We start from the raw sequence: 14,030 nt of genomic DNA, 5'->3' as shown, positions 1-14,030 counted from the left end.
CTAAATTTGAGAATGCTTGCTTGACATAATTCCTAATTTGTAAGTACCGAAAAAAATGACTTGTAGGGAGATTGTACTTCGTCTGAAGTTGAGCAAAGGAGGCAAAATGATTGTCAGTATAAAGATAATTTATAGCAGTTAACCCTTTAACAGGCCATTGTTTGAAAGCAGCACCCATTGTACTAGGCTTAAAGCTAGGATTATGGCAGATCGGGGCAAAGGTTGACAATTCTGGGAGGTTCAAGATTCTCTTAATTTGGTTCAATATTTTTAAGGAGGTGCAAAGAATAAAGTCATCAGATGTACTATTAATAATCGATTTTGAAAATGAAATAGCTGGTAAGGATGCTCCAGTGTGCTCGATAGCGGTGCTAAGCTCCATTTCAAGCCATTTGGGGCTGGACCCACATCCCAAAGCATCACAGACTATAGGCAGATTCCAAAAGACCCAGGCTCTAGCATTACAGGCCCAGTAATAATGTTTGAAAACTGGAAGGCCCAGACCACCCTCGTCTATGAGCTTTTGCAAGTGAGACTTCGAGATGCGGGCGGCTTGTAGGCCCAAACAAAAGGCATGATAATGGCATCCAATGCTTTGAAAAAGGAAGACCTGAGAAAAATAAGAACGTTCTGGAATAGGTACGTGAATTTAGGGAGAACAACCATTTTGATTATATTGATACGACCAGTCATTGAAAGTGGGAGAAGTTTCCATTTATCTATCATACACTTGAGCTAGTCAGTTAGAACTGAATAAGTAAGCTTGAAGAGGAGTTTTGAGTTCCTAGGGACGTTAATACCCAGGTATGAAAAATGATCCTGGGAGACCTTAAACGGTAAACTAGACAGGAAATCACGGCCCAGACCAGACGACAGCGGCATAAGAACAGACTTCTTCCAATTAACGGTGAACCCTGATAGGTGGCCAAAGCTGTCAATCAGTTTAAGAAGAGGAGGAAGGGAGATCTTTAAGTCTGAAAGAGCCAATATGATATCATCTGCATACAGACCGATGGTGTACTCTGACGTACCACAATTTATACCAGAGATATGGGAATTGGCTCTGATGGAACGAGGGCAAGCGTAAAGCAACTTAGCCATATTCAAAAATTTCGACCCAAAACCAAATTTGTCAAGAGTAGCAAACAAATAAGTCCATTCCACCTGATCAAAAGCCTGCTGGGCATCAAGTGAAATCACAGCAGAATTGGTCAGTGTCGTTGAGTACATTGCATTTAAGAGACATCTAGTATTTGGGAAAGAAAATCTAGTGGGGATAAAACCCGATTGATCATGATGAATTAAAGAGCCTATATGCTTATTTAACCATTTGGTTAGGACTTTAGCAATTATTTTTTGGTCTGAGTTGAGAAGACTTAGGGGACAATAGGATGAAACATTAGTTTTGTCTCGGTCTTTTTTCAGGAGGAGACAAATATGGGCATCGTAGAAGGAATGAGGGAATGAGCCATTTACCACTGCACAATTTACCATCCGAAGTAGCAGGAGAGCAATAACATTAATATGTGTCTTATAAAGCTCAATCCCAAAACCGTCCGGGCCACAAGCTTTACCGTTAGGAAAGGAGCAAATTGCATTTCTAATTTCCTCCAGCGTAAAGTCTGCATCGAGTGAGCCCCGTACAACATCAAAAGGAGTTGGAATGTCTAAAGCATTAAGAAAATTAGTGATTTCAGTAACTGTGGCGGTGGTACTAGATGTATATAACTGACTGTAAAAACTACAAAATGTGTCATTTATCTGAGATCAGACAGCAACTGGCCAGTTGAAGAGAGAATTCTGTGTATCGCCCTATCAGCTTGAATGCCTTTCAGCTGTCTGGAAAGCACCTTGTCAGCAGCCTTTTCTCCAAGCTCAAAATGCTTCTGTTTTAATCTACGAATACAATTCATGACCTGCTCCCCCAACATGTGGTTGTAGTCATATCTCAATTTTAGAATGGTATTAAGTGTGTCAGCAGCCCCGGTATCGCAATACTTCTCCTCCAACACAGCCAGTTCTGCCTCAATATTAGCATGCAGCCTGAGTTTGTCCCTTTTCTGCGAAGCTTGATGAGCAATAATATGACCTCTAATAACGACTTTAGGCTCCCACAGAACTGAGTCTGAAACTGCACCATTATCATTGAATTGTAAAAATTCTGTAATTTTAGTAGATAGGTAATCCGTAAAAGAGTCATTTAGATATAAAGAGGGGTTGGATTTCTAGTTGTATTGGGAGGTGTAGAGGTTAATGTCAATTACCATTGAGAGAGGTGCGTGGTCCGAAACTAAAATACTATGATAAGTGGAACTAAACACTTTCGAAAAAAAAAACAGGAATCAATAAGAAAATAGTCAATTCTACTGAAACTACCATGGACAGGGGAGAAGAAAGAGTATTGCTTTTCTAATGTTGGTGCATCCAAATGTCAACCAAGTCCAAAGATTTAGTAAGAGTATTGAGTACAGAAACAGCTCTCAAAGTTGGGGCCAGGGACGCAGAGGACCTATCCAACAGTGGATCAAAATAACAATTTAAATCACCACTGATAATGATATTATGGTTATTGTATTGTGAAACCAGATTGAATATTTTACTAAAGAAGTCAGAGTTATCAAAATTAGGGGCTTAGATGTTCAAGACTACTACAGGGATGGAGTTGATTGTACCTGTAACAAGTATGAACCTCCCACCTGGATCACATGTCAGATTTTTGAATATAAAAGGAATAGTTCTGCGAACAAGAATGGCAACCCCTCTCGCTCTGGAAGAAAAGGTGGACTGGTACACCTGTGACACCCATACCAATCTTAATAGCCTCTGGTCTGGAGGTTGGATATGGGTCTCCTGTAAAAAAAAATTATATCAGAAGACAAAGATTTTAAATGCAAAAATACTTTACCATGTTTAACAGCTTTGCCCATACCCCGACAATTCCAGGTCGTAAAAGTGATGTGGCTCATCCCCAGATTAAGTGAGTAGATGTCTTATGACAGTGTGGAAGGAGAAAATGGAGGCTTTGACATTTGGCAAATAAAGAGCTGGCACTTGCATCAAAAAAAGCAAACGACACATAATTAGAAACATGTAGACACAGCCAGGAACCAGGGCCAGCCTGACTGAACGCTAATACTCTAAAAAATAAATAAATAAAAATACCATAGAGCCCCATGCACCCCACATATAATCTATTTAACAAACATAAAAAAAACAAAATTGTGCACAAAGTGTGAAAGATCCTACCCAAATATCTAGACGGATATAAAACCTTTTAACCGGTGCAACAAAACTGCAAATATGCAGAAATGAGACGGAGCATACAGCAACATGTGCATATTCCCAACATCACACAAAATACTGTAGAAGCGGAACCCAATAGGCAAAATAGGCACTATATACCGTTTCAGTGAGGGAAAGACATGTACTCTACAGTATGTAAATCACAGCATGTGCACCATCAAACCTTTATATTGCGCATTAATCAACTGAGGACAAAGACGTTGGATCAAAACATTCAACATAAGTGGGTAGAGAACATTACAACAGAAAATGCGCAACGTATGTAAATATGTCGTGAAATTAGCAAGTCACTTATGAATTAGTATTCATTGGCAGAGCCTAAGGGGTCAGCAAACCGTGCAGCTTCCTCCGGAGACATAAAAGTCTTCGATGTGTTGTTATATTCGACTTGGAGCTTTGCGGGAAAGCGAAGAGAGCACTTAGCACCGGCGTTGGTCAGCCGCTTCCTTACAACAGCAAAGGCCTTCCGCTGCGCCGAGACCTCCGCCGTGTAGTCAGGGAAAATGGAGACCCTATCACTGCGGTAGAGCAGAGGAGACCGCTGCCTGCTGAGTCGTAATATGTCAAACACATCCCGATCGTTGTGGACTTTAGCAATGATGACACGTGGCCGTTCATTGGGCTGTGGCTTTGGTCTCAGGCTACGGTGGGCTCAGTCTATTTTTATCGGCCTGCTGAAGTTCTCATGACCCAAAAGCTCTGGAAGTAGCTTAGGAACGAAGTCGGTTGGTTGCCTTTCTCATCCCCTTCCTTAACTCCCACAATCCTCACGCTGAGTCGGTGAGAGCGCCTCTCCAGATCGTTGACTTTAGCGTTAAGGAGAGTGTTAGACACTTGTAGCTCTTTGCACGATGCTTCAAGCGTTACTAATCTGCTATCATTAGCGGACATAGCTTCATCAAGGTCTTCAAACCGGCGCTCAGACTCATGATATTTCTTCTGGAGAGAAGTTAGCATTGCATCAATTGCATCGAGACGGGCCTCAACCGACTTCTTTAACCCGTCCATGAGTGAGGTTATTTTGGAAAGCTCAGCTCCATGCTTAGCGATAGCCGCTAATATGGCATCATTACCGGCCGCCGACTGGCTCGCCTTGGACGTATCCCTCTGGCTCTCATCTTTCTTCGGCACGATGACAAAAGATCAGCTCCGACAGTCCACGAAACAAATTTTAAAACCACCCAGCTAGGAATAAACTTAAAGTGCAACTTTATGAGTGAGATGGCACAGGGAACTCAGAAAACACGTCTACTCCATAGCCGCACCCCCCCCCCCCACCCCCACCCCCGTACCCAAATTTGTAATCATCAAATTGGTAAAACTATCTGCGAGTTGGATGAACACAGCATTGCATGATGGTTTTTATCATCATTCCTTACCATTTTTGCTGAAATGTGTTGTTCTAATGTTTTTCTCTTTTAGAAATGTTCAGTTAAAGCTCACAGATGTGAAGAGAAGTCATGTTAGTAAAACTCTGGAGCAAAACTACACATTTTTCAAATAATGGCTGTTCAAATGTATCCTAGTAATATTTGAAGATCAATGCCAAATTGCACTAATAATCACATCTGATAACAAATAAGATTTGTCTGAACTCCGAACAGAGCTGAAGGACTTTCCAACCTCACACCCACTTTCACACTAAGGAATGTTTAAAGGGAGCCACAAGTTTGTTTAAATAAAGACTGAATGTTAGATAAAAACATTGATAACTTTCTCTTATTGCATTAAAGTTGAAGTTACAGGCAGCAGACCATCACTTTAACCTTCCAATAAGACTGAAACGGATACGTTTACCTAAACGTGTCAAACATTTCCTCTGAAGCTCACTGTGGAGTTCACAGGCTGCTAGAATGTCAGAGGTAAAGTACACAACTCAGAACTGTTATAATAGACAAACATATTTCATATTACAGTCTGTGGTTTCCTTTAGTCTGTACTAACAAGTGTTTATATAAACCTTAAAATAAGTGAGACTGCTGTGATCACAGTTTGAAATGAGCAGTTTGTTTCTTCACGGCTTTACACTGAAGTAACATTCAATTCATATCTGAGCAACAAGAGCAGATCTGTCTAACTTCTGTTAGTCAGGATTCTGTGAATAAATGCAGCAGCACAGCCAATATTTGTGTCTTTGATACCAGAGAAATACAAATAAATGAGTCTAAGCACACTGTGAATGTGCTGCAGATGCCTGTATAATAAAGAATGATGTTTTGGGTTCAGCAGGCTGCCTCTCATGCACTGGGGGCCATTTACCTAGCGGTATAGTTTATTAGCCAAAACTAAATGCAAGTTTTAAATTAACAAAAAAATTGCCAATAAATTCATAAGCCATCATTTTTACATCCTTAAAAGCAATAAAAAAATCTGAATAAACAAACAAACAAAAAAAAGGTAGAATTTTCTCACTTTACCTTAAAGTTAAATTTACATTATTAAAATTACATTAGTTATAATAGATCTATAGTTAATACAAAACATGTACATGCTGTTCTTGCACTAAATTCCTCTTCGCCCACTCAGGCTGCTATAAGCTGACAAGCTCCGATATCTGGGAGGGGCTCATAGTAGAGCAGTAGCTCTCCTAGGTCAGAGGGGATTCTATGCTAATTTCCCCATATGTGACATCACAAACAGGGACTATTTGAAAAAAAAAAGCTTGTTTTAGGCTCACAATTTACAATGACAGGAAATAGACAGAAAATAGGCAGAAATGACTGCAGGGTAGCACAGTGGTTAGCACTGTTGCCTCGCAGCACAAAGTTCGCAGGATCGAAACTCGGCTGCAGCGTTTCTGTGTGGAGTTGCGTGTTCTCCCCATGCATGCGTGGGTTTCCTCCGGGTACCCCGGTTTCCCCCACAGATCACAACATGCCCTATAGGTTACAGGTTATTAATTATAAGTCGCTTTGGTTAAAAGCATCTGCTAAATAAATTAACACAAAAATAAACACAAACACTGATGAATTCAACCCCCACCACCCCACCTCACACACATTTGGAGTGTTTATAGAAGCAGTAGAGACCCACATGGCAGCACAAAAAATTACAAAAGTTAAAAATACTGAAAAAATACAACTTTAAATCTAAACTTACACAAAATGAGCAATAAAGGCACACACCTTTCATTCTACATCTGTTAAAATCCCACTACAATCATGTTCAGCTTTCAAAGAGAAGTGGCATAAGTCCACAAAGAGGAAAACCTCAGTAACTCGATGCAGAATCGATAGCCAAGTTGACCGCCCTTGGTAAATCAAATCAAGACAAACAGAGAGGTCTTTAACAGTATAAGCAGGCAGCCCGAGGTGGTCTTTAAGGTCCATGTTGTCTGTTCGGCCATCACTCTACCTGTGTTTGAGAGCTTAATTCAATAAGCAGCTTGACTCGAGACAAATTTGATTTCACCGGAGGGAAACGACCACGAGTGGAGGTGAGATTTAACGACAGACTGCTGTGTGTCAGTAGCAGGAGAAGAGAGGGGTCACACACACACACACACACACACACACACACACACACACACACACACACACACACACACACACACACACACACACACACACACACACACACAACATGTTGCAACAGAATTTCAATGACTTGGTAACAAAAAAGAGTAAAGTTTAAGAATAGACATTAAAAAGACAAAATACACAAAAATCTGACTGTGACAGGTTGCTTAGAGGGCATGGATCTCGAGTTAAAGACTCTAACAAAAAATATTCTAAAAGAACATAAATAATGCATGGGCTATCACTGCAAGTCTGAGCTCTGAAAAAGCTCCTTCAGCCGAACATTAAATGGTAAAAACAGATAAATGACAACAAAAAATGATTTATTGGGATCAAAAAGAAAATGTGAAAAAAGTGGTTAGACAAGATCTAAAACTTGGAAAGGAGAAGAAAAATATCAAAGGTAGGTAGGTCATAAAACCGCGTGTTTTGTGTTGGTGTAACTACAAAGTAAAGGTGTTACCTGGTTCCAGGTCTGAGGAAGGAGCAGGTGCTCCCTCTGGTCCAGCCGCAGTACGGGTCCCTGGAGGCGATGCAGTTCCTAAAGGAACAAGGACAAAATAAAGTAAATGAACTTGATGTGACTTGGTCTAATTTAACATATTGCTGGAGTGTTTACACTTTATGTAAATCAGGAGCTTTAAAATAAAGTCAAATAATGGGAATAAAAGTAAAATATCCCTGCAAACTTATTATCTAGGCTAGGGAACAAATTATTTCAAAAGTCTACAAAGGAAGTGCAAAGCCAAGTAGAACCGTGTTGTCTAGCTCCATTCATTTGCAATTTTTTTTTTTTATTTATCCAACGTATTTAAACTTTAATGTAACTAATTGGTCAATCAAACCACATCAAAGCAGAGTGAGTGTTACCTGGCTGAAAGGGCATTTTAGCACGATTATATAAAGGGTTTCCTCTAAAATCAGAAAAATCTCACAGCGATCGGACTCATTTTAAGGTTTATATAAGCACTCACTAGTACAGCATCTACATACTACAGCTGTCTGTGTTGATGTTGTGAGGTTACCAAGATTATATTAGAAAAAATGACATTTATTAAATAAAAACTCTGTAAGAGCCACAACTCTGTATGTTGGTATAAAGTTTGTACTTATTGACATTTAATCGTGTACATGCCTGTCAGATTTAGGGTTGGGGGGGGCCCTGGCTTGTCTTGGTCACAGGGAAGGGGGTCCTCGTGAAAAAAGTTTTAATGAATGCCATTTAATAAAGAAAAACATCAGATTTAAAAAAAACGAAATTAAAACGCTTATTAAAGCCTTGGGACCCAATCACAGGTACCAACAGAACATAAACTCAATTCTTGCTTCAAGAGTAAAAACAGGAGTTTGAGTGTTTTTGCTTCTGGACTAACACATGATTCGATTCAACAACCTCAGCTTGCCTTTTCCAGACTTTCCTGCTTTAAGTCCCCTAAACTTTACAAACCATGAAGTAATGCAGGTTTTAATTTGATGCATTTCTTCTGCAGTCTTTCAGAAACGTGTCATTAGTTTGTGCCTTATGTGGTTTGTGGTCAGAGTTTAACATTTACAAAACACGATCCATAAATTAGATTTGGCTTTTTTCTAATCCACCTTAACACCAAGTCTAATGAATAACAAACACCACAATGTCCTTGGCTAAGAAAACATAAATGAAAATCTTTCCTGCACACAACTGCCATTTCTGTACAAGGATTATTACAAAACCTCTTGAAGTGTTGGAGTGAAAATCACAAATTATTATTGAAAAAGGGAAATTTGCTGGAGTAACGCAGAGACTTTTTATTTCATTTCTGGCCTCGGAAAAATTTAAAACCTCTAAATCATATTGAATTTTTAACGCTGGGAGGACAAATGAGGTTAACAGTTTAGCCTGTGTGTTCTGTAAACACAAGAATCGTTACGTATTCCTATAAAACAGTGAATCAATAGGACATTAATGCAAAATAAACACACAAAAAACAAACCTTGACGTCTCCTTTAATCACATTGAAAACATATTCAAAAGGCCCACCATCACCCACTGAAGACTGAAAACACAAACCTGAAGCTGCTGAAGCGTGACTAAGAATTCTTGAACCCAAATTAACCGTGATGCCCAAATCTAAACATGTAAGCACACACACGCTCTAAACAGGCCTCGGGGATCATGTGAGTGGTTTCCTAATGTGGTCTGGATTACACGCTTGTATGACTCACCTGGCTGAGTGAACACACTGACTGCACGCCTCTCGAGCTGCTGGTGTGTGTGTGCAGGTTTGTGTGTGTGTGTCAGCGGACCCAAACGGGACACGGCTACACGTGTCAGAACCAGAGTCAGGATGGAATTAAGTGTGACTAAGAAGCTGACAGCAGCCGTACCTACAAGCATCTTTGGGTTTAATTATGATTTATTTAATAATCTGCAGCATTTACAGGACAACCTTTTGCATATTATGGTGTGTTCCAACTATAGGGGTTCTGGAGGGAAGGAGGGAGGGAGGGAGGGAGGGAGAGAGAGAGAGAGAGAGAGAGAGAGAGAGAGAGAGAGAGAGAGAGAGAGAGAGAGAGAGAGAGAGAGAGAGACAGAGACAGAGAGACAGAGAGAGAGAGAGAGAGAGAGAGAGAGAGAGAGAGAGAGAGAGAGAGAGAGAGAGAGACAGAGACAGAGAGACAGAGAGAGAGAGAGAGAGAGAGAGAGAGAGAGAGAGAGAGAAATGGCTTCCATAAACATTAATACCATTAGAAGTTTTATTTGCTCAGATTACATCATAATTTAATCCATTCTGAGGAACGGGAGTGGCTGTGTGTTGTAAAAAGCAGCGTTAAAATGACCAGAAGAATTCTGTAGAAAACCGTTGTGGGTGGGGTTTCCGCTGCATGTTCCTGTGTTGGAGTTTAGAAATGAAGATTTTAAGGCAGCTTCAATGCTGCTTATATTATTTTCCTTCTATTCTGCTTCATCAGCAATTCCTCCAAGTTAACAAATGCAGGTTGTTTGGAGACTTTCACCGGCATCGTTTCCTACTGAGTTACAACCAATCAGCATGACTTCAACACTTAGTCCTACACAACAACTCTACTGGGCCTTTCCAAGTACCTACCCCAGTTCAGGCACTCTGTTGGATCCAGAAACGGCTTGTTTAGTGCATTCCACAAAGGTCCGGTAAAATTATACACAAGTTCCAATAGTGGAAGTGGGTTTTTTTAGTCTCCGAAGTGGCAGTCCGGTAAGAAAGTTACTCAAGGTAAAATCCGTTTACATTTGAACTACAAATGAAAACATTGAACATGTTTAAACCCAGTTGTAACGATCAAACTGATGTTAGCCAAGACTGGAAAAAGTAAACACTGCCAGCACAAAGAGAACCCAGAAATGTTTTGTCAAAAGCAATCTTAGTCCCTTCTGAGATGAACAGATCACAAGACTACTTCTAAACTTGATCACGCATTCTGAGTAGCCAAGACACTGCTGTCTTTCGGTTAAGACCAGTTGGTGTATTCCATTTTGAAGAGATTATTGATAAATTAACACAATACAAGCCCAAAGAAAGTTATCTAGCCAGAAACTTCTCCTTCAATCCAGCTGCTCATTAATGGTATGGTTCATGCTGCTTTTGGCGCAGGCTTACTTCATGCATCTGGAGTAGAGCTGGCATCGTGCCACTAGTACGCGGACAATGCAGGAAGGGAAGGCGAGGAGTAAAGTGTGGCTCGCCCGGTCCAGCGTCAGAGACAGCAGCTGCCGGGCCTGCAGAGAGTCATCAGCACACCTGCAACACAAAAACACACACACGCACACAACTAAAATCCCAGCATTAGGCAGTTCTGATCACAAGCCTGAGACTGCATATTAAACCCCCGACCTCCCGCTGAGTGTAACAGTGTGATTTGAGTGTGAAACACAACCAAACATAAAAGCTTTATGAATAAAAAACATTAAAAAAGCGAGAGCCTGATGTCAAAGTGTCAACACAAATATACAGTGCTGATTGTAGGAGTCCAAGAGGTCGGACGGCCATCACAAACAGCGGCCAGGAACCAAATCACTTCCATTTGGCACTTGGAGCTAAAATAGCTGGCGACAACCTTCCTGCATGCAGCAGATTTAGACCTCCTTCTGCACATGTGCACTCATGCATTAGCTGTATCTGGATGGTTTATGGTAATAACATTACAGGAGACCCACAGTCATTAAAAATAATTTATCATTCTGCTACGGCCGAGCTCTGAAGCATTCTTCACAGCCTGCATCATGAAAAGTGGGGGATCAGAGGAAGGGACTTATGGAGGGTAAAATAATAATTATAATAATAAAGTGAGGAAGAAAAGAAAATTAAAGAGCACAATGAGGCAGGTGAAGAAAAAGGAAGGCGCACATCTGCTCAGGTTGGTTCTACTTTCATTATAAAGAGAACATGTCTTGGTTTCCATTTGTGCTAAATTCTGTGTTAGCAGCTCGTTTTGGAGTCTAATTGTCATGTTCTGTGTCCCCCCATCCCCAGCCTCCTCCTGTTCTCACTCCAGGTTCTCCTCTTGTGTCCCATCATTATCCCCAGCCCTCTCTAGACTTCCCTCAGGTGTCCTCCTAATCACTCCCTGATAATTCCTAGTCAATCTTATTTTAGTCCTCCTCATCCATCTAGTTGTTACTTGTTTATTTTGGCCCTCAGTCTTTAGGTTTAGTTTTATCCGTGTTTTATAGGTTAAGGTTTATCTGCCATCCTGCTTCTTTCTTTCCCCTCATTTAGGTTATTGCATGCACCTGCCTTCCCTCCAGATCTCACTCCTCACACCTGTCACCTGTTCCCCTGATCACCTCCCTCTGTGTTTAAAACCCCTGTCGTGTTTGTCGGTCCATCATTGTGTCTACGTTGTTCTGTTTCTTCCCGAGTTTTGCCCGAGTCTGCGCTCAGTTGGGAGCTTCTGTTTTGTTTTTGGATCGCTGGATCAAGCCTCCCCCTTTAAATAAAGGATTTACTTATTTACATCCGCTCCTGTCTCGTGTGTTCTGCGTTTTTGGGTCCGAACCTCCTGCTCAGCGTGACACTAATCTGGGGTTTTAGAAAAATAAATGTTCATTGTGCGGGAGAAAGGTGGAGGTGAGGGTCTGCATGGCGATGGCTGTGCTCTGTGTCCTGATTAGACAGGACCCCGCCGCGATAGCTGGCCCATCAGCCAACCCCCCGGTGAGCTCACCGTGCACACCAAAATTACTCTTAAAAAACTGGCTCCAGTCTGCACCAGCGTATTCATCACACCATCCCCTCATTTTCAATCATTTCCCCTCATTTTGTCAAATTTGTGACTGAAATGGCTGATATTTCAGAGAAGTCGGACAAAAAAAACACTTGCAGCGGATTCAAGAAATTACATATAGATTCTTCTTATTGCTACAAAAAGGTCTGTAAATCGATGAGTGCCATTATCACAACAGAAACTGTTTAGAAACATCTACTTTCTTTTTAAATACCTCTAATTAGCCTTAGTGGAAGATAATCACCATCCCAAGCTGCCTGCATCTGTGTGACAGTTATCTTCCCTCCACACTGCAGTCACAATCCACCATGTGGAACGCTACATTTCCGCAAAGAAACACAAAAACGAGCGCCGAGAAAGGCAGCACCAACTCATTACATAACAATCCACATCAAGTAAAGCCTCAAAGATGTGTGCCTTGTGTAAAATGCTAATTAGAAAATGAACAAAAAGGCTCCAGTCTTATACAATCTTTTGTCAAACTTCAAACGGGAAAACGAAGGTCAGTCTTCCTGACAGTCTGAGGTCAAAATCGGAGTCGATAACAATTTAATCCATCTTTTACTGTTTTCCCGATGTTTTCCCGCTCTTCTGCAGTTTGTCTCAGGCTCATTTGAGGATGGTCCGATTTCGTGATAATGAACACCAGCTTCTAATTCATGTCTCATGGAATTACACTAATTTCCTTTTTCCGTGTGTTGTTGCATCGTCTCTGGTACTGCACAATGATTTACATCTTGTAAGAAATGGCTGGAGTTTTCTGCATAATTAAGGACACACTGGTCTTCTAGGTCTATTCTCTCAGTGTATCACACAGTGTTCGTCGTTCACCATGAGAGTACCACTTAATGACCTGTTTGGGGTCCTCTATCAGCTTTTCTCTCACTGAAGCCAATTTAATTTCAAAGAAACAGTAAAGACATCTTAGTTCGCCTTTTTGCCAAGAGATGAGTCATGGTGATTGATTCCCCTTTTAAAATCTGCTCAGTAAATAGAAATCTGAGCTCCACCTTGTAGCTGGTTTGGTTAGACAAGAAAAAGAAACACTGAATTTTTCCCACCAGACTCACTAATAGGGAGCCTAAGGCCTAGTCCACACGTAGCCGGGTATTTTTAAAAACAAATACCCGCCCCTCCAAAAACTTGCATCCACACCACCTCGTTTAAAAAAAACTCTGTCCACACGTACCCGGATAAATACGTTGTTAAGGACATGCCAGACCTGTAGGCGGCAGTACTTCCCCCGTTCTTAACCTCGTCCTTCGACTGTGGTCTTCCGCAAGGAGCAGTAATTCCGCTTGCAAAAACAAACAAGCAAAAAGCGCTTGGACAACTGATAAAGCGAGCGCAGCTCAGAGGGCATCCATGCTGTCGGCTAGTGTAAACACAGGTTGCACACGTGATGTCAGCATTTTTTGTCGCGGAAAGTGACGTTGTGGACCTTAAAACTCCGGTTTTGTCTGTCCACACGCAGACACCCAAAATGGAGAAAACGCAGATCTTCACTTTGGCCGGAGTTTTTAAAAAGATCCATTTTCTTGTGAAAAAACTCAGTTTTCGTGTGGATGACAGGCCAAAACGTAGAAAAATATCTACGTTTTGGCAGATCCCCGGCTACGGGTGGACAGGGCCTAAGTCACGCCGATCTACTTCTGGACCATGGGTCTCCAACTGATCAAAAAATCAATGAGAGTCTATGAAAGGACAAAATGTATTTTCTGATCCAATTTGTGATGTGCCATGGATTTCACATTGAATGTTTGAGAATTTTAAAGGAACATTTTGATGCCAAGAAGGCGCTGGTCTAGGACAGGCAGCAGATGTTATTTTAGATTTTGCGTGTAAAGACGTAACGGATTACAAATGTTCGGCTCACCAAACCAAAGAGGAGATTAGCTTTGAATCTTTCTTCGAGAACGAACGAAGGAGCATTAAAGAGAAAACCACTATAAACCTGGCCTTGTGGAA

General features: G+C 41.2%; 1 protein-coding gene across 2 annotated transcripts in view; it reads right to left on the bottom strand.

Annotated features, from left to right (window-relative positions):
• sema6bb (sema domain, transmembrane domain (TM), and cytoplasmic domain, (semaphorin) 6Bb) overlaps positions 1-14,030 on the bottom strand; it is a 249,276-nt gene that overhangs the window by 42,858 nt on the left and 192,388 nt on the right. For both annotated transcript variants that reach the window (XM_015971501.3, XM_015971502.3), the window contains exons 14-15: positions 10,436-10,576; positions 7,285-7,362 (exon numbers count right to left, since the gene is read on the bottom strand). In XM_015971501.3, coding sequence (XP_015826987.1) covers positions 7,285-7,362; positions 10,436-10,576 — 219 coding nt within the window. The remainder of the gene's footprint in view (positions 1-7,284; positions 7,363-10,435; positions 10,577-14,030) is intronic.

Source organism: Nothobranchius furzeri, chromosome 8 (assembly GCF_043380555.1).
Source record: "Nothobranchius furzeri strain GRZ-AD chromosome 8, NfurGRZ-RIMD1, whole genome shotgun sequence".
Lineage (NCBI taxonomy): Eukaryota > Metazoa > Chordata > Actinopteri > Cyprinodontiformes > Nothobranchiidae > Nothobranchius > Nothobranchius furzeri.
This window is presented reverse-complemented; position numbering and strand designations above follow the sequence as displayed.